The sequence below is a fragment of the Muscardinus avellanarius genome (assembly GCF_963383645.1).
Source record: "Muscardinus avellanarius genome assembly, chromosome: 10".
In the NCBI taxonomy this organism is placed as follows: Eukaryota; Metazoa; Chordata; class Mammalia; order Rodentia; family Gliridae; genus Muscardinus; species Muscardinus avellanarius.
In genome coordinates, this window is record NC_137796.1 from 112733970 (window position 1) to 112758383 (window position 24414).

At 64.0% G+C, this 24414-nt stretch overlaps 1 protein-coding gene across 2 annotated transcripts in view; it reads right to left on the bottom strand.

Annotated features, from left to right (window-relative positions):
* Positions 1-24414, bottom strand: part of CACNA1H (calcium voltage-gated channel subunit alpha1 H) — a gene marked incomplete at both ends in the record, with an annotated part of 52138 nt that overhangs the window by 12348 nt on the left and 15376 nt on the right. For both annotated transcript variants that reach the window (XM_080704108.1, XM_080704107.1), the window contains 10 exons: positions 140-325; positions 1068-1219; positions 2381-2823; positions 4324-5092; positions 5494-5586; positions 5661-5970; positions 7124-7283; positions 8135-8232; positions 8414-8547; positions 8622-8733. In XM_080704108.1, coding sequence (XP_080560234.1) covers positions 140-325; positions 1068-1219; positions 2381-2823; positions 4324-5092; positions 5494-5586; positions 5661-5970; positions 7124-7283; positions 8135-8232; positions 8414-8547; positions 8622-8733 — 2457 coding nt within the window. The remainder of the gene's footprint in view (positions 1-139; positions 326-1067; positions 1220-2380; positions 2824-4323; positions 5093-5493; positions 5587-5660; positions 5971-7123; positions 7284-8134; positions 8233-8413; positions 8548-8621; positions 8734-24414) is intronic.

The window sequence follows — 24414 nt, forward strand, 5'->3', positions numbered from 1 at the left end:
GCCGAGGCCACTCTGGCTGGGTGGTGGCGGCACCCGGGGCTTCTGCCTCAGTCTAGGCCGGCCCCGCCCCAGCCGGGCCAGCGCACAGCAGGCACTGCAGCGGGGCCTTCTCTCCGGCGGAGATGCCCTCTGCGCTCACCTGAAGATGAAGATGAAGAGCATGAGCAGCATGCAGAAGGTGGCCACGTTGTCCATGGTCTTCATGAGCACCACCAGCTGGCGCCGCAGCGCCGGCAGGAAGCGCACCAGCTTCAGCACGCGCAGCAGCCGGAAGGTGCGCAGCACGGAGAGCCCGCCGTCCGCCTGCCCCACAATCTCCCAGACGCTGCGGGCGGGCGGGAGCCAGGGCGTCAGGCACAGGCCCCAGCCCAGCCCTCCTCCTGGAGGAGGCACTGCGGCCTCAGAGGCTCTGCTCGCTCTTGTATCAGAGCAGGTGGGGCTATATCAAGACATCGGGCGTGTGTGTGCAGCGGCAGCAGCATCCTAACCCCCCCCAGACCCTGGCTCTCCGGGTTTTTATTTATGTATGAGGGATGGAAACCAGGGGCATTCTACCCCTGAGCTACACACCCAGGGCCTCACTGAGTGTAATTACAAAGGGCCTCACTAAGTAGCTGAGGCTGTCCACAAACCGCCATCCTCCTGTCTCAGCCTCCCAAATGCTGGGATTACAAGCGTGTGCCACCACGCCTGCCAAGAAGTTTCTTAGCCAGGCTTCTCTTCCAGACCTCAGCCACACCTGGCTTATCTGCTCCCACCCAACTCTCCCTGCTGGGGCATGGCGCACTTCACTCCTGAGCTCTGCCTCCTCTGGGGAAGTTGGGGTTAACCTCAAGTACCCACCATTCCACACGGAATGCGCTGCATGCACCCCAGAGGCCTGCGTGACTCAGCCTCTGCGCAGGCCCCCCACCCCGTGTCTGCAGGGAACAGGTCTACATGGAGCCATGGATCTGAGATGCTGGCTCAGCTGTGCCTGCAGGTGGGAGGGCGCTCCCAGGGAGGGAGCTTCAGCACCAGCCCAGCCCCAGGGGCTGCGCTGGGTTCCGGGCGGCCGTGGGGCCCACCTGATGACCACGATGACGCCATCGAAGATGTTGTACGGGTTGCGGACGTAGCCCAGCGGGCCACAGGCCAGCAGCTTCAGCAGCATCTCCAGGGCGAACATGCTGGTGAAGACGATGTTGCTGATCTCCAGCGCGTTGGTCAGCTCGTCGGGCTGCAGGCAGGGAGCAGTCAGGGCCCGGCTCCGCCGCGTGGATCTATGAGCCAGGCCGACTGTATCGAAGGCCCAGGGGCTGTGCAGCACCTTAGGTGAACTTAATCATTTGCAGCTAGAGGAAACAGACTCCAGGGACGCCCTCCCGGAGGAGCAGGCCTGCCTGGCCCCACTCCCCTGCCCACCTCCCCACCTGGACCTCCTGCTAACAACACAGTAGGGCGCTGCACGCCGCCAGGGACCCCGTGCCGGGCCTGTGAGTGCAGGCTGCGCGAGGAGCAGGGAGGAGCCCCAAGGATGGGCACCTTGCCTTGCTGGCGCCCCGGGGGGACCGAGGGGTGAGCACAGCGGGCATGCCTGCATGAGTGTGCGCATGTGTGCACACCTGTGTGTTCCAGTATGACCTGAACACATGCATATCTGTGTGTTCAGTCTAACCTGTGAGCACGCCTGCACTTCCAGCACAGCCGGCCCGTGTGCTCCTGTAACGATCTAGTGTGATGTTTGCTCACGTGTCCACGTGTGCTCCTGCATGCTTCAATGTGACCTTTTGTTCACGTGTCTGTGTACTCCCGCATGCCCCAGTATGTCCTGTGTACTCTTCCACGTGTTTCAGCATGACCTGCCTAAGTGTATTCGTAGGCACACACTCCTGTATATTCCAGTGTGACCTGCCTGTGCATGCTCATGTGTACATGTGAGCACTCTTGTATTCCAGTGTGACCTGCCTGTGCGTGTATTTGTGCACCCCTGCATGTATGCACACAGAAGGCATGACCAGGGTCTAGGCCACCTAAGAGAGATGTCACTTTCTGGCCATGAGAAACCTGTTCCATGGGCCGAGACAGCGGGGCAGACGCCCCGGGCCCTCATCCAGGTGCCTCAGGCGCCCTCGTCCTTGGGGGCGGTCTCCGCCCCCACCCTCACACTGCATCCCTGGGCGGGAGCCAGCACCTCTGCTCAGCACTCAGTAGAGGGGCAGGCAGCTCGTGGGCCAAGAACGTCTGCTGGGTGAGGCCAGGCCCCCAGCAGGAGCTCCCTGGCCTTACACCAGCCCCAGGCCCTTGGGGGCCAGGAGGGGCTGGAGCTGCTGGCTAGTGGGCATGCCCGCACCTGCACCTGCCAGTCCCGGCCGCCTCGCTGGGGAGGGCCCGTGCACACCTGCTCGTGGTGCTCCACGCCCATGCTCAGGGTGTTAATGAGGATGGCCACCATGATGCCCCGGCTGAAGTACTTGCTGTCCACGATGCGGCGCAGCTTGCTGCTGAAAGAGGCCCCCAGGTGGCCCAGACAGCTGGGCCCGCCCGCCGCCGCCCGCCGCTGTGGCCGGCACCGTGCAGGGCCCGGGCCTGGCGCATCCGTCGCGGGGGGCGGCTGCATGGGGTCTCGGCAGTCGCCACGCTGCACGTCCTGAGTGAACTCGTAGACCCCGTGGGCATCCGAGTCTCCGCTCTCTGAGCCGCTGAACTCAAACTCGGGGTCCTCCAGGGCGCTGGCGCAGTAAGGGCAGTTCTTCAGCTCACAGGTGAGCGTGCCCGCCTGTGGGCTGGGCAGGGGGCAGGGCACGCTCAGGCCCGACAAGCGGCTGGGGGCCTGGCCCAGTCCTGCGGGGACACAGATGGGGCTGGGCTTGAGCAGAGGTGCCAACCCAGGGTCCCCAGGACCCACGCCTACATGGGTGCAGGGCGGTGAGTCCCCGCAGAGCCACTGCATCCTAACCAGGACCGTGGTGGGGCCGCAGGGAACGGGGCCTTCCTAGATGCTGTTATTGAGACGCAGCCCCTTGGCAGTGGGGAGGTGCTGATGCCGCTGGTGTCCTCGGGAGAGGATTAAACAAGGACCCATGGGAGGGCCTCTGAAGGCGTGGGCAGAGGGACGCACAGCACGGCGGGAGGGCCAGGCCCACCAGGACTGGGAGGAAGAGCCCTTCCCAGGGCCACCAGAGGGACCACCCCACAACACGGGCAGTCCTGCGAAGGCAGGCGCAGGCAGAGGTGCCCCACGGCCCCAGGAGTAGCAGGGAGGGGCCCTGCCACAGCTGCCGTGACCAAAGCACAGGGCCCGGGCGAGACCAACCTGCGGCCTGGGCTGTGGCTCAGGCTGCCCAAGAGCCCGGGCAAGGTGCTACTATAAACTGCAGCCTGGGGCATCTTGTACAGCAGCCAGGGACACTAGGAAGACACCCCTGCGGGCATGTGTTGCACACCTGAGAGCACCTGCATGCAAACCTGGGCACGTTCACACGCACACACATGGGCACACCCTCGCACACCTGGGTACTCACACGTACACACACACACACCTGGGCACTGTGTATGCCTTAACACTGCTGTGGGCACATGGGCACATCTAGGCACACACACATACCTGGGCACATCCTCACACATACCTGGACACACTCTTGCACACCTGGGCACACACACCCCTCACAGCACTCCTGTTACACTCAGGGAACATCTGAGGGACACAGAAGTCCGGCTGCACGGTCATGTGAGGGCCATGCTGGCAGCCACGGCACATGGGGGAGCCACCCCGAGTTCCTGCTGCTCCGCCTCAGAGCTAGCAGCAGGGCTCCTAAAGGGCCACCTGCACTGCCAGGCTTTGGGACCTGGCGCCCGTTACACCAGCACGCCCTGTGGCTGTGACACCCTGGCTCACACACTCTGTGTCCCTCTACGACCCGCAGGGCCTTCACATCTGCAGGGAACCCAACCCTCTGGACCAAGAGGACCCGGCTGAGCCCAGATCATGGCCTCTGGGTGAGTGGGTGGGTGGGTATCTCCGCAGGCCCCCACCCCCAAGGACCTGTGACCTCGGCCTTTTGCCTGTCACCCCAGCCTCAGTTTCCTTCCTTCCAGAGGCCAGCACTGTGGCTGCCAAGTCCTTTGAGGCTGGGGCGGCTTTGATCGGCACACAGGTCCTCTTGTGCCCTGGCAGGGGCCATGGACACGGGCCCGGGAGCCATGCAGGTCTCCTTGCCAGGTGAACTCTACCTCTGGATGGAGGCGGCCTCTTTTCCATCCTGACCGTCATGACATGGGATATGGGGCAACATCCCAGGCCCTGCCCTGCCCACCCTCATGGGACAAGGCTGGGCTCCTTACCATGTTCCCCAACCACATGCTGGATCTTCTCATAGGGGTTGGGGCTGCTCAGGCTCAAGGGGCTATGCCCCGCAGCCCTGGGGGGCCCGGTGGCCCGCTTCCCCTTGGATCCAGGGCTGCTGCCACCCATCCCCGAGGGCAGAATGGTGGGGTAGTTCATGGCACCCAGGCCTGAGGCCAGCTTGAGGCCAGCAGCGGCTGCGGCCGCCCGTGCTCGCTCCTGTGGTCCCTCCACGTGGCAATCGGCGTGGTAGATGCTATGCACAGACTCGGAATCGGGTGGCCCGTGGCCCGGGGAGGGTGGCAGGGACGGCGCCCCGGCTGGGACCAGCCTGGTGTCACCAGGGCCTGGCTCCGGGCCTGGCCTGTGCGGGCTGCTGTGGCTGAGGTGATAGTGGTGGTGGTGGTGGTGATGGTGGTGATAGACGAGGTGGTGAACGGAGGCTGCATGTCCTCCTGCCCCGCGCCGCCGGCGCCCGGCGCCCGGGCCATGCCCGGTGCCGCTAGGGTCCGCCTTCTTGCGCCAGCGGCTCTGCCAGCGGGCACACAGGCGCAGGCCGCGGCGCTTGGCCTTGCGGCAGATGTGGCCCACATACTTGAGCAGCTCCTCGTAACAGCTGCCCGGCTCCGAGAAGCTGGCCAGCGTGCTGTCGTTGGACAGGTAGCGGGCGCGCTGCTCGCGCATCAGCTGGTTCTCCCGCTGCTTGGTCTCTGAGAACTGCGTGGCGATCACCACCAGGCACAGGTTGATCATGAAGAAGGAGCCCACCTGCCGCAGAGCAGAGCGGGGTGACCAGGCTGGCTACAGCCCCGGAGCCCGCCGCCCACCTGCCACAGAGCAGAGCGGGGTGACCAGGCTGGCTCCAGCCCCGGAGCCGCCGCCCACCTGCGGCAGAGCTGGGTGACCGGCCGGCTCAGCTCCAGCCCCCCCAGAACCCGCTGCGACGCCGAGGGTTTCGTGCCCGTCCGAGGGACGGTGCAAGACCCAGGACCTCCCTCAGGCCGCCCCAGCTGCCCCCTCCTGTGACCACTCTGTCCTCCCGGGGCGCAGCAGGCTGGGGGCAGCGGGGCCGGCGGGATGGCCTGTGGGCCACGGGCTGGGGAGGAGCGGCGCAGGTAGGAGGGAAGCGGGGGAGCGCACGCTCCACCCCACGCACGCGCCGCACTCACAATGATGAGCAGGATGAAATAGATGAAGTTGTAGAAGGAGTGGGCATCCATGACGTAGTACATGATGTCCACCCAGCCCTCCAGCGTGATCACCTAGGGCGGAAGCGCGGGAGTCAGCCGCACCGCCGCGCCTCCGGGACAGCCGCAGCCCTGGCTCCGGAGCCCACCTGGAAGATGGCGATCCAGGCGTAGCCGATGTTGTCGAAGTTGATGGCGCCGTTGTGGGGGTTGGAGTCCCCCGAGCGGCACACGTTGTAGTACTGGTTCCAGTTGATGCAGGCATTGCGGCCAGCGCCCACGGCCTGCGGCTGTGCGTACGCCTCCCAGCCCAGCGTGCAGGGCACACGCAGCTCACGGCGGCTGGGGATGTGCGAGCACTTCTGCATGCCGTTGTCGCGGCGTGAGGAGCAGATGAATGGGTTCTCCTCGCCTTCCTCCGTCTGGTAGTAGGGCCGCAGGAAGGTCAGGTTGTTGTTCCTGAAAGGCGCCAGGCCGGGGCAGGTCGGCTAGTGGCGCACGCCATACTCACCCAGGTCCTGGGGCCTCACTGCCCCCCAGGAAGTGACCGCCCGGAGCCACCGCGCTCCCTCCTCTGGGCACTGGCATCGAGGGGCACGAAGTACATGCGCAGATCCCACCCACGGCACCCCACTGCCACGGTTATCGGCAAGCCCCGATGGGGCCCAACAAATCCCCCTACCGCCCAGCTGTTCCTGTTCTCCCTGACAGCCACCCGCCCTCCTGAGCCAGCCAGGCCTGACATAGCAGGGGACCTCAACCACTCTGGGCCAGCGGAACCTCCCTGTGGGTCCCTCTTTTCCTCCAGTCCTCACAGGCCCACCTCCCCATGAGTGTCCCCAAAGCTCCAGGACCCGGGGATTCAGAAAGCAGACGATGCCCAGGCCCCCACTGGCAGCCAGCCAGAGGCCTACTGCGGGGCTGATGTGTGTGCTGGGGTCACCAGCAGCTCAGGTCACCGGCAGGGTCTGGGGAGGAAGGGGTGGCTCTGCAGGTCACTGCCCTAGGCCACGGTGGGAGGAGACATGCCAGAATCAGGTGGGTGGCACCCCTTTGTGCCAAAGGAAGAGGGAGTGTGATGGGTGCCTGCCCTAAGCTGTGTCCAGGTAGAGTAAGGACAGGCAAGGGGCCATCCTGCGGGGTGAGCCTCACTGTCCCTCCAGGCAGGCCTCCCGGCTTGCAGACTCCTGGCACCCCCACCTCCACCCCTGTGAGCTGTCCTGGGGTACAGGGAAGCTGTTGCACTCTGTCCTGAGCAGGCAGGGCTCCCTAAGACCTTGGAACACCTGGAGCCCCTCATGGCCAATCCCCTCAGTCCCTGGGCCACCTGAACCCTTGCAGGGGCCCAGAGGGCAGGGCTTGGGGCCCATGAGCCATGTACTAGCTCCCCATGCTGGCCCGCATTACCCTTGATGTCAGAAGTCCAGAGACTGAAAAACACAGGGACAAGACAGAGACGCAGGAAAACAGAGCGAGAGACCCAGAAGCCAGACTGGGGCTCAAAGTACCAGCATCTTGAGGGGAGTAGCCTGGGGGCGTGGCCTGATGGGTGGGAGGGGCCAGGAGCAGCCTTGGGGCCTGGCTGGCTGGGTCAGAGGTGGGGCCTGCACACCTGACGAAGGTGCTATCCAGGAAGCAGCGGTTCCGCAGCAAGCCGGCCCAGAGCTGGACACCAACGATGCCAAAGATGAAGAAGACGAAGAAACAGAGCAGGAGGACATTCCCGAGCATGGGCAGCGTGTCCAGCAGCAGGGTGACCAGGATGCGCATGCCTGCGGGAGTCGGGACGGGGTGAGCCTGTCGGGGCCAGGCCAGGCCCCTGCTCTCCCCCGGGCCGGGGACCAAACTCCTGGCTCCTCAGTGGAGCTCAGCTGCCTCGTCTGGGAGGGGTGGGCAGCAGGCTGCGCAGAGAGCCGAGTCCCTCCCCCACCGTGCCGCCAGCTGGGATGGCGCTCTGCGCAGCCCCTGCCTGTCCCAGATGCTGTGCCAGGGAACCTGAAGTTCAGAGCGGCCCTGCCAGCCTTCACTTCTCAGACCCTGCCAGCCCTGACGGCCTTCACTCCTCAGAGTGGCGCTGCCAACCTTGACGGCCTTCACTCCTCAGACCCTGCCAGCCTTCACTCCGCAGACCCTGCCGGCCTTCACTCCGCAGACCCTGCCGGCCTTCACTCCGCAGACCCTGCCGGCCCTGCCGGCCTTCACTCCGCAGAGCGGCCCTGCCGGCCTTCACTCCTCAGACCCTGCCAGCCCTGACGGCCTTCACTCCGCAGACCCTGCCAGCCCTGACAGCCTTCACTCCGCAGAGCGGCCCTGCCAGCCCTGACGGCCTTCACTCCTCAGACCCTGCCGGCCCTCACTCCTCAGACCCTGCCGGCCTTCACTCCGCAGACCCTGCTGGCCCTGCCGGCCTTCACTCCTCAGACCCTGCCGGCCCTGACGGCCTTCACTCCTCAGAGCAGCTCCCCAAGAGGAGGCAAGTCTTCCAGGTTCCAGGCGATCAGCAGGGTCATCCCCACTGTCGCCCCAGCCCCCCAGCACCAGGGCTTAACCCCTCCTGTGCCCCAGCAGACCCTCACAGGGCCCTGCAGGCCATGTCCGGCTCCTGGTGGGGTCAGCCACTCACTGGGCACACGGTTGATGGCACGCAGGGGCCGCAGCACGCGCACGGTGCGGATGGCCGAGAGGCTCACGTTGTGTCCGTCCAGAGAGTACTCCATCATTCTGGGGAGACAGCGTGGCTGGGGGGGGGGGCCCTCAGGGGAAGCGACCCTGTCGGCCTGACACAGCCTGCACAGGGACCCAAGCCATGCCCCACCCACCCCAAGTCCAGGGCAGGGACCTCCTGGGCCTCAGAGCGTGCCGCCTGCGGGCTTCTGGAGCCTGGCCGGTGCAGGCGCCATACCCAGCCATGACGATGAAGAAGTCCAGCCGGTTCCAGGTGTCGCCCAGGTAACACTTCTGCCCAAACAGCCCCAGGGCCACCATCTTGATGACCATCTCCACCGCGAAGAAGGCAAAGATGAAGTCGTCGAAGGCCTGGCAGGAGGAGGGGTCAGGCTGGCTGCTGGCCCCGGCCGGCTGCCCGCCCGGCCCCGCCCCGCCCCGCCCACCTCCAGGATGCTGCAGCGCTCTGACTGGCATTCCACATCCTCGCAGGGCCGGAACATGCCCAGGGTGACGCAGTTGAGCATGATGACCAGCATGCTGACGTGCTCGAACCATCTGCACAGCGGTTAAGGACCAGGGCATGGACAGGCTCCCGCCCTTGCACGCCCACCTGACCGGTGGGGTGCCCAAGCCCCAGCACAGGAGGCCACCTTGGTCTCTGGGGCTGAGACACTTGTCGGCTCTCAAAGGCCACCAGGTGGCGCCGCGGTGCCATGGGTGGCTCGCCAGAGTCCACCACTCTCCCAGGAAGGCTGGCAGCTCTCTGCCCTGAGTCCACGGCCCTGATGGCTCCTCAGGAATGCCAGCAGTAGACCGGCCGAGTCCCATGTGTGGCCCTGGCAGGGCAGCTCGGAGATGCCCAGACCCATGTTCAAGCCAGGGATCGTGGGGGGCACATCTATCCTACGTGTATCCCCACTTTCAGACTCTATCCCACTCCCAGGATTACCCACCAAATACAAGAGTCTGCGAGCCATGGTAGGAGGGGAGAAAACCCCAAGCCTATGTGGGAGGTGGACAGCAGCGACCTTTCGTAAACAAGACAGCCACGTGATGGTCAGGTGCAGCCTGCGGCCCAACACTGCAAGGACCGGGGACGGGGATGGGTGTCTACCCTCACAGCCGGGCCGGGCTCTGCACTGAGGCCTGGGTTTGAACCTCCTCCAGGTGACCCTGAGCAAGTCACTCACCTCTGTACCTCACTGTCCCCAACCCCCGTGGCGGGTCTCAGGGCCCCCATGCCCCGTGGCGGGTCTCAGGGCCCCCATACCCCATGGCGGGTCTCAGTGCTCCTGCTGTCCCCATGGCGGGTCTCAGGGCCCCCGTGCCCCATAACGGGTCTTATCGCCCCCTCCCCATCCCTCATAGAGGGTCACCCTGTCGAGGAGGTGACAGTCAGCCACAATGAGCCCCTGCCCAGCAAGGGAGGATAAGCCATGGATATGATGAAGGGACATCCTGGACCTCTGAGGGGCCTTGGAGCCCTCCCCCCTTCCTGCCCCTCCCTGTCCCACCGAGCCAGGCCCCCAGCCCACGGTGGCGCCGTGCACAGTGGCTCCGAGCCGCGAATGTAATTACACGTTCCGGCTGGGAGCGTCGTAATTACACTTAATGGGTTCAGCGGTAACAAGTGCTCTGTGTAATGGGCAGCAGAGGAGACATCAGCCTCCCGCTAAGGCCGTGCTCCCCCCGAGTCCCGCCTGGGCTCACACTCTCGACCATGGCCAGGGGTGAACCTGCCCCAGCAAACCGCTTAGCCTACACCAGGCTCCTTTGCCATGGCTCCCTGTGGGTAGCCCTTGGCCCACAGACGAGGTTGGGGGAGAGCTATGCCCGCGGGTCCTGGGCTCCTGGAGTTCCTGGCTCTGTGCTGGCTCCCACCCCAGGAACTGCTCTGAGGTCGGCTCTGCCCTGCTCTCCAAGGACCCCTCAGTCAGACCCACTGCCCTAGGTGGCTGCTCAGAGAACAGCTGGCAGTGGCTCAGGCCCCACCAGGCACCTGGGTCTAGGTGAGGCCAAGGAGGCACCGTGATGGAGACCACGGCACGCCGTCACATCCCAAGAGCAGCAGGGGAGACAGTACCAAGCGGCCATGGCACACACAGTCAACGACCAGGGGCTTGGTCAACCCACAGATGGACTTTCTGGGTTTTAGTTAAAATTCCTGTAGTTTAAAACGTCTACAAATTGGAGTAGAGCCTCGCTGTGGGCCAGAGGAAGCTGAGTGGATGTGTGGCACTGGTGCTGCCCGGGGCCAGGGCTGGAAGGGCAGATGTGTGACACATCAGGGTGGGGATGTGGCCTAGGTCCAGCCTGGCAGACTAAGGCAGTCTCTCCAGGAGGCCCCTCAGACGGACTCTGCCCAACCCTGGGGCCCAGGGCAGCACAGAACTGAGCCCAGGTGAAAGTGTGGACAACGGCCAGGGCTGAAGAACCCCTGGGCACAGGCCCTGTGGTCAGGGGGTCACACGACCAAGCCCACAGTCCCCCAGGGCACCCGCTTCCCGGTCCTCACCAGGGAACAAAGCATCTCAGAGGGGTTCTGCCACCTTCCTGCCCCACCATGGGCTCCCCAGCAAAAATAAAGCCTTATCCCAGAGCTCTGGGACACGGATCCTCAGTCTGTCTTTCTAGGGGAAGAGACCTTACCTCAGACCCCGGGGAGCCTACTGCAGACACAGCTTCCCGGGGCCCTGGAACAAAGGCGAGCCCCTAAACCCTCACCTTCCTCTCCACGGCACCCCAGCCCCAGCCCCAGCTGGGTGGGGCTTTCCAAGGAGCTGGGCTCCTCCCAACCTGGAGGAGCCTGCTGTCCATGGTGCTGAAGTGGCTGGCCTACCTGGGCCTGCCAGGACGTGGGGTTGAGGGCTCCCCCCACCCCAGGGTCGGAGAGGAGCAGGCTTCCTTGAGGGCCACTCAGTCCCTCTGGCCTTCCTCATGTGGAGGGGTCATTCCCAGCCTGCCACCGAGAAGGGTGGTGGCAGCTTTCCTGACCGGGTCCAGCGCAGAAGCTGAGGGCCCTGTGTGGGGGGTGGTGGGGCTGCAGCCCCTCTGATGGTGGGCACACTGTAGCTGCCATGCTGCTCCGTGGAGGAACAAGGGACCCTGGAGGCTTGCGGGGTCCCGGGGTGGTCCTGGATCACTGGACCTCCACCCTCCTTTACAGCATGGGAAGGAGGGGCCCAGGTCAGCTGCTCAGACCCCCCCATGATTATGCCTGGGGGGTCAGGTCCTTGACTGGTCCTGCTACCACCTTTCCTCATCCTCAATGGACCTCAGCTTCCCCATCTGCACAACCCTTGGCCTCCAAAGGGCCCCGGACGTCACACCTTCCTCAGCTGAGGCCTGCGCATTTGTGGGGATGTCAGGCTGGGCAGGAGGGATGTCTCCACAAAAGGACAAAGCCAAGGACACGAGCGTCCCTCACCAGGAGGGATGGTCAAGGCCCCAGCTGGCCACACTCGTCCTCAGAGAAGCAGGAACCCTGGCCACGCAGCCGGCATCCCAGGCAGGCCTCCTCCTGGGCTCTGGCAAGAAATCCAGCGGGGCACCATCAGGCTTGGCTGCTGAGGATCAGAAGGCATGACTGCCCCGCCCGCCCGCCAGAGCAATCTGCTCAGCCCGCTAAGCTCCATTAGGCCAAATCCAGAGCAGCTTGGCGTGGGAGCCGAGTCCTGAGTGGGCGGGAGGCAGGTGGGGGCCAGCAGGAAGGAGGGAGAGGGACTGGCCAGCCCCACACGTCCCACACAGCACCCGCAGTCAGGCCTTGTGCTCTGCCCTCCCTGTGGACCCTTAGTGGGGAAGAGCCCCCAACCCAGCTGGGACAGGGCCTACCGCAGCCTGGGCGCCCTTCCGCCTCTCCTCAGGGCACTCAACCCCACTTTTCCAATTTCCTCAAGGAGCAGGGCATGTTTATTCCTGGGAGAAAGCCCAGGGGTACCCGAGGGAGTCCCAGTGGCCTCTGATGGAGGGACAGGGCAGCTGCATCCTGCATCAAATAGCCCATTTGGGCCTGCGGCGGCCCAGGTGCTCTGTGCAGCCAGGGAGCCCCCCAAGAAGCAGTCTCATCTCCAATGAGCCTCCTGGTCCCTCTGTCATCTGCCAGGACCAGAGTGGTTCCAAGAGGCAGCAAGACAGGGCTGAGTGGACACAACGCAGCCAGGGGACCCGGCGTGGACGGCCTTGGCGCCAGGTATGGCGCTTGTGCTGAGAAAAGTGAAATGGCAGAACGCCGTGAGGGAGGTGTGTGCAGCCGGAGCCGGCAGGGTCCTGCTTAGGGGACACGGAGCCACCCGAGTCGGACAGGACATCAGGTCCAGGCGGCACTGCCGTCCTTGGAGGCGTGCAGCCCCCACTGTGATAAACGCTTTGGTGTGCAGAAAAGCTGCGCCTCCTGTCACACGGTGCCTGGGTGGGACACGATGGGGAGCTGCCCGTCCCTGGAAACATGCCCGTGTGTGCAGAAGGCACGTGGCAGGAGGCCGAGCCCAAGATGACCTCTGGACCTTCATCCCCACCCTGCCACCAGCATACCTCTTGGTCACGAAAGTGGGGCTCCAGGAAGCCAGGCCTGGGTAGCTAGGGTGGGCTGCAGGCCTCCGGCCTCCCCAGCTCAGTGACCATAGGATGTTCAAGGTTTCTGGTTGGCCCCGGGTGTCCAAAGAGCCCCCGCCAGGCCCAGAAGCCTCTGACCACCCAGCCCAGCCTGGGAGTCCTTGGGCCTCCTCTTTACAACCCCTGGTGGCCCCAGCTCCAAAGCTACTGTGGCAATGCAACGGCTGCTTCCTTGGGCCTGGCTGTGGACAGCATGCTGGGGCCCTGAGATGCCAGGGACAGGAGGGGCTCTCAGGACCAGCCCCACGCCGCAGGGACCCTGCAAGACAGCCACACGCCCACTGTCCTGCAGAGCCAGGAGGGGCTGAGCCGGCCAGCAGGGCCCAGTGCGGATGGGACTTGTGTGGCTACAGAAGGAGCGGCGGGTGCTGGCTCTGGATGGCGGGGGAGAGACCACGAGGGGGGAGATGGTGAACAGCCACAGCTCCACGGTTCCTCAGAGGCAGAGTTCCCACCACCGGGTCCACATGAAAACTAAACCGGGTTTACTTCACAGATACGGTACACAGACCTCCCAGCACCGCAGATCCCAGCAGCCAAGGGTGGGGAGAGTGCAGACGCCCGTCAGCAGATGAAGAGACAGACAACACATGGTCCAACCACCAGGGGAATATTATTCAGCCATAAAACGGAGTAAAGTCCTGGCACCGGCTCCAACGCGGAAGATCCGAGAAAGTGGTGCTGTGTGAGAGCGGCCGGAAGTGGGGGCCACACGCGTGGTCCCGCCTACGTGAAGCAGGCACGAAGGCAGTTGAGAGATGGACGGCAGACTAGTAGGCCAGGGCCCGGGCAAGCGGGCGCTTGTGGGGATGACAGGGTTTCCTTTGGAGAGATGGTTTGTGCTGAAGCTGGACAGAGCTGGAAGCTCCCACTCAGGGGCTCGGCTCAGAATGGCCGAGATCCTGTGTAGAAACCACACCCCAACGGCCACCGTGGCCACTTGTGAATGGCACCTCTGCCGGGCTGAGTCCTGCCTGCCAGCCCCCTCCACCTGCCAGGGGGTGCAGAGGCCCCTCCACTCTCACCTAAGCCGCTTGCCGAGCTGACATGCCCCACCCTGCCCTGCCTGCCAAATGATTCCTGGAAGCCACAGTGGTGGAGGGTTTGAGTCTTGGGTCTCGGGTGCAAGGTGCAGCCTGGGCTGAGGCTGAGCCTAGGTAAGGCAAAGCCACGCTGCCTTCCAAGGATAACAGCGCCATAAGGCTGGCTCTCCTGTGCCCTCTGGGGGTGGGGTCCCAGCTCCTGCCCCATGGGCAGCCTCCAGGCTCCCCACTCTCTTGGGCAGAGTCTGTTCTCGGTCTCAGAGCTCTGGTGGGGTCCCACCCAAGAAGAAGATGGGAACGGGGTCCCTGAGCACTGGAAGCCCCTATGGGGAGAGGTCAGTGTGGACCTGGTCCATCCCTCCCAACCAGTGTCCACCATGACCCCACCTGGGCCCTGGGAACCTGCGCATGGCAGTGATGCGGAGGGCTCAGGTGCCCAGCCGCTCATGCTGCATCCTCCTGGGGCCAAGTCCCCAGCCCGGGTGCTAGCCACCCACCCTCGCTGTGCCTGGGGCCTCCAGCACAGGCTACCCCTGAAGATGCCAGGTGCCCCAGCTCCGCTTGCTGGGGCAGAGGTGGCCTCACACAGCATGTCCTCTGCTCAGTGTCCAGGGAGAGCCCTCCAGGAGGTCCCTGCTCATCCTGCTCCCTGCGCTAGCTGCCTCGGACCTGCCTCTAAGGCAAAGGGCTGGTCAAAACCCTGCTGGTGCAGTGGTGTATGCCAGTATTCAGGAGGCTCAGACAGGAGGGGCACAGGTTTGGGGCCAGCCTCAGCAACTTAGTGAGATCCTGTTTCAAACTAAAAAATAAAATAGGGCTGGGGTGTAGATCAGAGATAGCATGCCCCTGGGTTCAATCTCCAGTAATACACACACACACACACACACACACACACACACACACACACACACCAGAAACAAAACCAAACCCCGCTGTAGCCCCCGCTACCTTAGACAGAGTGCGCGCCACAGCCCTCTGTGTCCCCTCCCCACCCAGGCTGTTCCAGGGCCCAGCTTCGAGCACACAGGGTGACCCTGCCTAGGTGGCCTGGGGTCTCATGCTGGGCCTGAGCAAGTACCCACAGGGGCCCTCCATCAGTGCAGCCGCCCTGGCAAGGGGATTCAGGGAAGAGTCCGGGCCTGCAGGGCCATTCTCAGCTCGAGAGGAGCTGAGGGGACAGTCAGGCACTGGCCTGCTGGAAGTGGCCGTCCTCCCGAGGACTGAGCAGGCTGGGCCACCTGCACAGGCCCCCCACTAGGGATGGCCAGGACATAGCCGCTTAGTGATTCCAGGTGAGAAACAGGAAGGTCCCATGGGAGGTGGGGTGTTCCGGGCCGGCCAGAAGGCCCTGTGGCATAATGACACCAGGGGGCAGGTGCCCTGCCCGTGGAAGGCACCTCAGGCTGGACAGGGGGCCTGCGGAAACCAGAAGCCGCGGCTCCTGCACTACAAAGGCAGGGGCCTGGCTCAGGCTCGCCACCCCACCTCAGGGAACAAGCCTCCAGAGCTGTGCAGAGCCAGCGCCCCACCACGGGACCTCCATGCCCTGCAACAGTCTCAGGAGGTGAGCAGTGGACCCCCAGACCTGCGGGACAGGACTGCCCAGGCTCCCCAGCCAGCCCTCCGCTGCCTGTCCTAGGCTGGATGCCGCTAACACTCACTGATGGAAGGAAGTTCCTCTTCCCCGCCCCCAGGCTGTTGCCATGGTAACAAGCAGCTGACAAGGTGAAGAGGAACCTGCAGGCCCAATTAGGGCAGAAGGCGGAGGGGATCCCCAGCACCGCAGGCTCAACTGCAAGGGCGGCGGGATCCCCAGGCTCACCCTGGGCACCGTAGGGTTTTACCTAGGAGAAGGGGTGTGGACAGAGGGCCCCGTTTGTTTGGGATGGGGGACAAGGCAGCTTGAAATGGCAGGGCCCTGTTGGCATTTGACCAAATGGTAACTAGCACAGGATACTCACTTGGCGGCAGGCACGAGGCCCCAGGCATCTCCACCTTGGGGATAGCCCTGGCCATGCTGTCCCATGACTGGCCCTGCCCTGGGCTTCCAGAAAGTGGAGGGCTCAGTGTGGAGGCACAGAAAGACCCTCAACCAGGCCCCTCCCTCCTCCAACCTGGCAACTGCCCAAGGTCGCCCCGTGTGGGGGGCAGGGCTCAAACCCACCTCCATGGGACCAAGGGGCAGGCTCCGCTGCCCAGAGATCCCAGGACAATGTCCTGCCATGGGGTCTGCTCAGGCGGGCTGGGCTTGGCAATGCCCACTGTCACCTGCACCCAGCCCACGAGGCTCAGGCTGTGCCCATGGGGCAAAGCTGGAGGAGCGCTGGGTGGGTGTCTCCAGCAACCCGCCACCTCTGCCCAGGGACTTGGGGGTGTCCGGCCTTCCCCTCTGCCCCAGGCCCAGCTTACTCCAAGCTCCCGCTCTGGGCGACCCCTGTGCCCTCCTCCCCGGTGGCCAGGCCCAGGGAATGCGGCCTGGTGACTCACGCCCTGCGCTCTGCTCAGCCGGGGCTGGGGGTGGGGAGCAGGGGAGCTGGCCAAAACTGGCCAAACATGGAGCTGTTTGTTCTCCAGCCGGCTCGGGGTCACTCGGGGAAATGGGGGCTGGGCAGCCCCTAGGAGAAGCCAGGGTGTGGGCTTGCTCCCCACTTCAGCCCCCGGCCCAGGGCTCAGGGACCACTTTTTGAGTAAGCTCCAGGTCCAGAACGTGGTCTCATCCTCAGCTTCTCCCTGTGTCTGCAGCCCCTGGGAGGGCTCTGTCTCCCTCACCACCCAGGCTGGGGCCTGCAGCAGGTGGGCTACTGCCCTGCCCAAGTGCTGAGCTACTCAGGGCTGTGTGGTGCTCCCGCCCCCGCTGGGGCCTGGGCCCATCTGTCATGGCGGTTAGGGAGGGCCACAGCCCCTCCAGCCAAGGGCCAGGGGAGTAGAGGCAGGCCCCGGCACCTGGCGGTGTGTGCTAAGTGCACACCCACACGTGTCAGAGGTACCTGTGCGCTGGCATGCACACACACACACACACACACACACACACACACACACACACACACTCGAAGGCCCTCGCTCAGGGACCAAGGGGAAGGGAAGGTTTGCTCAGACACCACGGAGCCAAAGCACATGCCCACATGCCTATAGCTCCTTGTAATTGTGCACAATTTTAAAAGCCATGCTAATTAGGAAAAGTGCTAATGTCTCTGCTTAGCTCTTAATAAAGAGCTTGATTCAGGATCTTTTCAAGGCATAATTGAGTGGAAAGTGCCTGATCCCACCCCTCTAGCCACCGGCGGCAGGAAGGCAGCCTGTGCAGAGGGAAGGCCACAGAGCCCTTGCCAGCCGCCTGGTGGCAGTGTGTGGCAATGCCAGCAAGCACGGAGCCGGCAGCCCCCAGGAATGTTCTTGGCTGGATGAGGAGCCTGCCCAGCCTGTTTCAGCCCCATGCTCCCTGCCTTTCCCCATTGATCTCCACGTCCTGGCTCTGGCCCAGTGCCTACCGGGTGGCAAGGGCCCAGAGGCTGCTCCAGGCCTCAGACCTCCCCATCTGGCTGGCTTTGTACAGGGAGTGGAAGGTGGAGGTGCTGGCCTCACCAGGTGAGGGCTTTCTGGCCGCACCCTGCTCACAGGGCCCCGTCTTAGGGTGCTCTGCCGACCCCCAGGCCCTGGAAGGGAAAGGCTGAGCCAGAGAGAACGGAGTGGGGGCCCTGGGGAAGAGGACCGCCTGCCCACAGGGACTGGCCTTTGGGGCCCGCTCTGCTGGAATTCTCTGGGCCAGAAATAACTGGCTGAGCAGCACTGCACAGCTGCCCGTGGCCTAAATTAGCGACCCCAGGGGACGGGATGCTCCTCGCATGGGAACGTGGCCTGCCGGTCCCTGTGTTTGCCCCGCCCTCAGGCCCAGCCAGGGAGCTTGCCAGGGTCATGCAGAGCTCCCTGCTCCATACCAGGTAAGCTCAGCAGGCTGGCACGGGGCCGGGTGTGCTGGCCTCGGCGTCCATCCTGGCTCCCAGGACTCGGGGCTGGCTGTGACCAGGGCCCTGGAGGTGTCTGCAGGCAGAGCCCCAAGTGGTGAGCCCCCACCCCGCGGTCTCTCCAGCCTGCAGCTTCATCCCACCCTGGTCCAGGGTGCGCTGTCCTGGGCCCTGCTTCCCTCCGCCCACTCCACACCCCGGGGAAGGCAAGGCCCTGGAGGACTGCTGCTGGCCACCCTGCTCCTGACCAGGCCCTCTGCATCCCTGTGGGCCACTGGGCACAGGGACTCTGACCGTGTGCTCTCCTTTGGGAGGCGGAAGGGCTGGGCAGCAGAGAGCAAGTGGGCCCTGCCAGGCCTGGCTGCCCAGTGCTGCCTCGCCCTGCTGGCCGGGCACCTCCTGCCTCTGCTGACCTGTGGTCTCAGCCCGTGTGAGCACCCCAGCACCCTGCGACATGCACACGGGGACCTAGCTAGCACTGATACCCAGGTTCATCAACAGGCAGCGTGCATGGAAGCCTGCAGCAGGTGGGGTCCTGGTGCTAGACCCCACTGCCCGTCCTGCAGAGCCCCACTTCCCATCAGTGTTGCCTGGCAACAGGGTTGTTTACTCCTGCCCTCCCATGGCCTCCACGCCATCAGGGACCACCGAGGTGTCCTGTCCAGGGCCCTAGTCCAGCTCTACCGAGCTCCAAGCACAAAGCCAGCAAGCACTTCCCTGGCTATGGGGTGCTGGGGACAGGACTAGCGTTTCAGCAACTTCGCTCCCAGGCAGGCGCTGGGTCTCTGAGGGCCTCCACTGACCACTCACTGGCCATCTTAGCAGAAACCCTTGCCCTGCCTGCCCCAGGCCATGTGATGACCCTGCTGGATGGGGCTGGTATCCCGGGCTGCTGTTTCCCCAGAAGCCATCTATTAGGGCCCAGGCCAGCACAGTGTGTGGAGGCCCAAGGCCCACTGGAGCCCTCACCCAGTGCCCAGCATCCAGAACCTTCTAGAACAATTGCTGGGTCCCAAGGGTGAGGCCAGTGCTTGCCCTCCAGCACAGCCGTAGGCTTGGGTGGCTGTTGGGAGACCCCTAACCTCATCGAGGCAGGTTCCTGCCCAGGTCCCCCTCCTCTCCCCAACCTCCTCCCAAAAGCCCCAGAACCCCTCCAGATTCGCCTGAGCTATGACTGGCTGGGCCTGCCTGCGGGGCTGCTGGACGACCCACTCATGGGTGGGCAGATGGGCCCAAAGAAGGAAGCACCGGGAGCCAAAGGCTGGCGGGGTCCCCACCTGCCCAGGTGCCTCTCCCCGCTGCTTCCTTTGCCGTGCTGACCAGCCTGGTGCTCCCAGGCCCTGGGAACCCCTCGTTCTTCTGCCCCCCCGTGTCCCCCAAAGGCCACTGGCTATGGAGACTGAAGCAGGTGGGCTCCCGTGCGCCCCAAAGGCCACTGGCTATGGAGACTGAAGCAGGTGGGCTCCCGTGCCCCCCAAAGGTCACTGGCTATGGAGACTGAAGCAGGCGGGCTCCCGTGCCCCCCAAAGGTCACTGGCTATGGAGACTGAAGCAGGCGGGCTCCAGCCTTGGCCCTGCCCTCCCCATCAATGTGTTATAAATAGCAGTGACATTTTTACAAGTGTGGCCCACCCCTCAGAAAGTGCGATTTCAAAGTAAAACTAGCTGGACTTTGGTTCTGAAGGCCGCTGCTCCAAGGCCAGGTCCCGTGCCAGCCTCGGCCTCTGCCTGACATTTATAAGCCGGCCTGGCAGTCCATCCAAAGTCAGGGTCAGGGGCCCTGCTCAAGCCGCCAGGCAACTGCGGCCCCGCACCTGCCTCAGGTGAGAGCCGTGCTGGCACGTGGCGGACCAAAGGCCACGGCAGCTGGAGGAATCCCAACCCCTGACAGGCAGGGTGGGGGCCAGCCTGCTGCACCTTTCCCGTCTGGAGGCCAGAAGGCCGGGCTGGGGGCACTGGCAGGGACAGCTGGGGACTGGCTCCTTGTGCCAGGAAGGCCAGGGGTCTGTCAGGGCACTCATGCCATCCGTGGGGTCCCCTCTCGACCTCAGCTAATCCAAGTTGCCTCTGCAGGCCCTGCCTCCCAGCACCAACTCACTGGGGGCTCGGCATCTGGATTCAAGCACAGCACTCAGGCCATGGCGGGCTCAGTCACCCTGTGGGTGTGTAATCTGTCTGTACAGATGAGTTGTGCCCCAAATGCACAAACAGAGCTCCAGCCCAAGACCTCAGGACACGGCCGCATGCGCACAGAGGGTCTGCATCGAGCTGACCATGGTGGGACAAGGTCTCCAACTGACCGGTGTCCTTGCACAAAGAGATCAGGGCGCAGACATGGGTGACCGCATAAAGACACGGAGGCACCACCCATGGGTGACCACATAAAGACACGGAGGCACCACCACAGCCCAGGCGGGCGGCGCAGCCTGGCCGTGCCTCCGCCTCCACGAGGCAAGAAGTTCCTTCCATTCAGACCATACCTGTGGGTGGCCCGGCAAAAGGGAGGCCACACCTTCCTGCTCGGTCACTCCAGCTAGGAGCCCCAGGATGCATGGCCAGGATGCCCAGCCCTGGGGAGTGACCTACAGAGCAGGACCTGGCCGCCAAGACAGGGGCAACTGACAGCGGCTACTCCCCAGTGAGGGTGGCCCCATGCCCCTCCCTTTCCTTGGTGGGTAAACTGAGGACTGGCTGGCCCTAGGCTCCATCAAGCACCCTTCCCCACCTTGCTAGGGAACGACTCATGTGGAGACCCGCCCACTCGCAGGCTCTCCAGACCCAGCTGGCGCCTGGACCGGCGTGCAGGGGGCGCATGTCGGAGCTGCACCCCATCACCCAGCGCCCCACGCCCAGGTTGGCTCTCAGGCAGGCGCCAGTTAGAGCTCTGAGCAGCGGCTCACTGGGCACGCGCGGCCAGGGTGGCTCCGCACAAACACTTCAAACCACATGGCACTTGGGTTTAATGGGTTGAGATTTTGTCGGCCCAGAACCCAGCTGAGCCATTACAGCAGGCGGTCTGCAGAGACCGAGAGTGCTGCGTGGAGCTGGTCCATAGCACAATCTTGGGGACTGAAAGGGCAGGTGGGGCCACCTCCCGGCCATGGGGCTCAGGTCCAGAAGCCCCGCAATCCGGGCCAGTCAGGGGCACAGATGCTGCTGGGTGGTGACGCTGGGGCCGCGCTCTGCCTGACCTGGGGTCGCCAGCTCACACATCCCATCTGCTGCCCAACACCCCTCCCTTCCTGCTCTCGGACTCCCACTCAGAGACCACACTGAAGGATGCTGCAGGAAGGAGCCTGGGCCCTCCCAGCACCCGCTGGCAGCAGGGACAGGCCTTCACGGAGCGGGTACAAGACAAACACGTGCCCTGCCACAGATGTGGGCTGCGGTGCCTGCCAGAAGCAAAGGGTGGCGGGCGCCGTGAGGCTCGGGCCCCATGGGAAAAGGGCACACAATGGGCCAGACCCTGCGTCAAGAACCCTACCCCATAACCAGGCTTCATGCGCAGACCCGCCAAGTGGACCCACAGGGGACGAGGGGTCTGCATGGGCCTCTCAGAACACACCTGCTCCCTCTTGAAGACGGGAGACCCCCACACTAGATCCTCAATCCCTACAGGCCACACACTGAGTGGTACCTCACGTTGTAAGGCCACAGACACAAACCTGTGCATGTAGTATGCCCTTAGTCCCAATGGGCCGTGCACACAGTAGGGTACACACTGGCTGTGTGCGACAGGCCCCAGATGCAGGGTCTGCCCCCTCAAGTCTGCCTCAAGGTCCCCTGTGGCCACCATGGAGCAGTGGTGAGGCTGGGCCAGGCCGGTGGGGTGGGGCAGGAGCCTCCTGCCTGCCCGCTGGCCCACTGACCGCAGACCTGGGCCCTGGGGAGTCTCCTGGCCAGCACCGCCCTGGCTCCCCTCCAGTGGCTGTCGGAATCGATCCCCTGATAACTCGATCCATTGTCGGAGCAGAATTCTTGGAAACCGGCAGGAAAGGCAGGCTCTGTGAGCTGAGTCGCGTTTATAAACCAACACAGGGCCGCCCTCCCCTGCCCTCCCCTCCCCTCTCCAGCACGGTGGGCCGTCCAAGTGTTGCTGCCGCAGGTTCTGGAAGGTGCCATTACCATGCTGGGGGAGGGCCCCCCAACACTCCCGTGCAGAGCGGGATCTTCCTTCCAAGAGCTGAGGGGACTCAAGTCCTCCCTCCTCCTCTGGCTTCTCGCCTGGCCAAGCCCCACCGTGAGCCCAGCCATCCCCGTGGGCCCTGGCTGCCCACAGCCGGGTAATCCTGGTGCTGGCACCCCCTCAGGGAGAGCGTGGGAAAAGAGAGCCCCCATCCTCCACCAGGTTACTCTGCTTCCCAGGGAGGTGTGAGCCCCTTGGAGTCTGGGAGGGGCAGGGGCCCGGCCTCCATCTCTCTCTGTGGGAGGACTCAGTTGGACCCGATGCTCTGCTCCCCACTACGGGGGTGGTGCACAAATGTCGCCACATCCTCAAGGCCACGTGTCCCTAGAGACCTTTGGGAAGAGCCTCCCGGCCAGCTGCTGTGGACAACCCTGCCGGCCGCCGGTCCCCCGCCCTGCCAGGTGGCCCAGAGACATGGAGGCCCAAAGCAATGCCCTCCGGCTCCGGATCGTGGTAGTTCAGAACATTTAGCCATTCTTATCAAACTAGGATGTGTTACATCAACATAAAGTGCTTACTGCTGGTGTAGGAATGAGCAAATGAGGGTCTTTAAGTTTCCCAGTTTGAAATACTGGAGATGAGCTGGGGCCCATCGCTACAACTCCTGGACCCTTATGTGAGGACTGGTGCTGAGACTGGGCTGGAGCCACTGTGCAGAGGGCACTCGGGCCTGGGGCTCCCACAGCGACTCCCCACTCACACCTGCAGAGTCCCACCCATCGCTCTCCTACCTCCACACCCCAGGCCCAGGGGCAGGAGCGTGTCTAGGCCCCCTCAGGACACACCCCTATCCCTGTCCTAGCACAGGTTCAGACAGAGCAAGTCAGCCCAGGCCATGCCCAGCCCCAGAGACTGAGCCACCAAGTCCACAATGTCCACGGGGCCCCAAGGCAGACACCTGGGCAGCAAGGCCCCTCGGGACTTGACCACCACGGCACTGATAGTCTAGACTGGGTGCCAGCCCACAGACAACGCCCAGGCAGGGCCGCCGGGCCAAGGGGCGTCCACTCTGAGCCTGAGGCTGCAGGAAGCCCATGCCAAGGAAGCAGCCACGTTAATAATAGTCTAATTAGGGAATCCCCAGGCTCGTGCTAGGAACCAAGTCAGTGCGCAGCGCAGGCTGAGGCTACCTGCTGTGCCCACGTCTAGAGACTGCCCTGCCTGGTCCTGGTGTCACCCACGCTCAACCCACCTGCAGGCTCCTCTTGCTGGGACTCCAGGCCTCGGGGCAGCAGCCCTGGTGGGAGGGCAGGCCGGCCTCTGCCTGCTGGAGACCTGCGGTCAGTGTGTTCTCAGGAATCATCCCCAGCTCTGGGTGACACTCCCAGTCCTATTTTTTGTTTTATTATTTTAAAACGTTTCAGTTAGCCGGGCGTGGTGGCACACGCTTGTAATCCCCACGCTTGGGAGGCGGAGACAGGGGGATCACGCAGGTTCGAAGCCAGCCGCCTGCTCTGGCTTAAGAGACCCTGTTTCCAAATAAAAAATATAAAAATAGGTCTGGGAGTGTAACCCGGAGGTAGAAGGGCTTCCAGGAACCCCAGTACCACCAAAAAAAATAATAAATAAATAAATAAAATGTTTCAGTTGTGGAAGGCTGGCTGCGAACCTGCAATCCTCCCGTGTCAGCCTGTCCAGTATTGGGAGTATAAGTGTGAACCACCATGCTTAGGCAGTTTATGCATGGGGAAATCCCAGGGCCACCTGGCGGAACCCCTGGCCCCTCCCACGTCAAGCTGAGCTGTGAACCCTCTTCTCTGCCTCTGCTACATGCCCCTTAAGTAGGGCCTGAGAGCCCCAGCAGGGTCCTCCTGCCGTCCCAGTGTCCGCAGGCTGGAGACGGGGACCTGGAGGTCAGCGATGGTTTCCTCTGGTGCTAGCTGTTGCCCCGCATGGACGGAGGGGGAACCGGGTTGGTGTATGCTGGAGAACTGGGGCCAGGTAGCGCTGGGGACCCACCTCACTGGCCAGGGTCTCGGCGGCCACGGCGAAAGCCAGGGCTGCAGGCAGAGGTCACAGGGACTTGGATAGGCACACATGAGGAGGTGAGGGAGGGTCTCCGGCCAGGAGATGGTGAAGGCAGGTGGAGAGGATGCAGAAGAGACAGGCTTGTTCTCCAGAGGGCCAGGACGGTCACCTCGGCCACAGCCAAATAAACGCCACATGCCCCAATCCCATCTCACCAAGATTCAGCCTTCACTTCCGGCTTCCCGGCTGCCTCCACCCAGGGGTGGGAAAGGTTTGCTGTCTGGTTTCCACACTGCTCTCTGCATGGGCAGGGGCCGTGATGGACTGGGGGGCTCCTGGCCGACCACCAGCACCGCGCCCTGCCTTGCCCCCTCCAAGGCCTGGCAGCTGGTACCAGGTACCCCGCCCCCATGGAGCCAGGCTAACACCTTGGGTTAAAGGGTTAAAGGGTGCCTGGCTCACC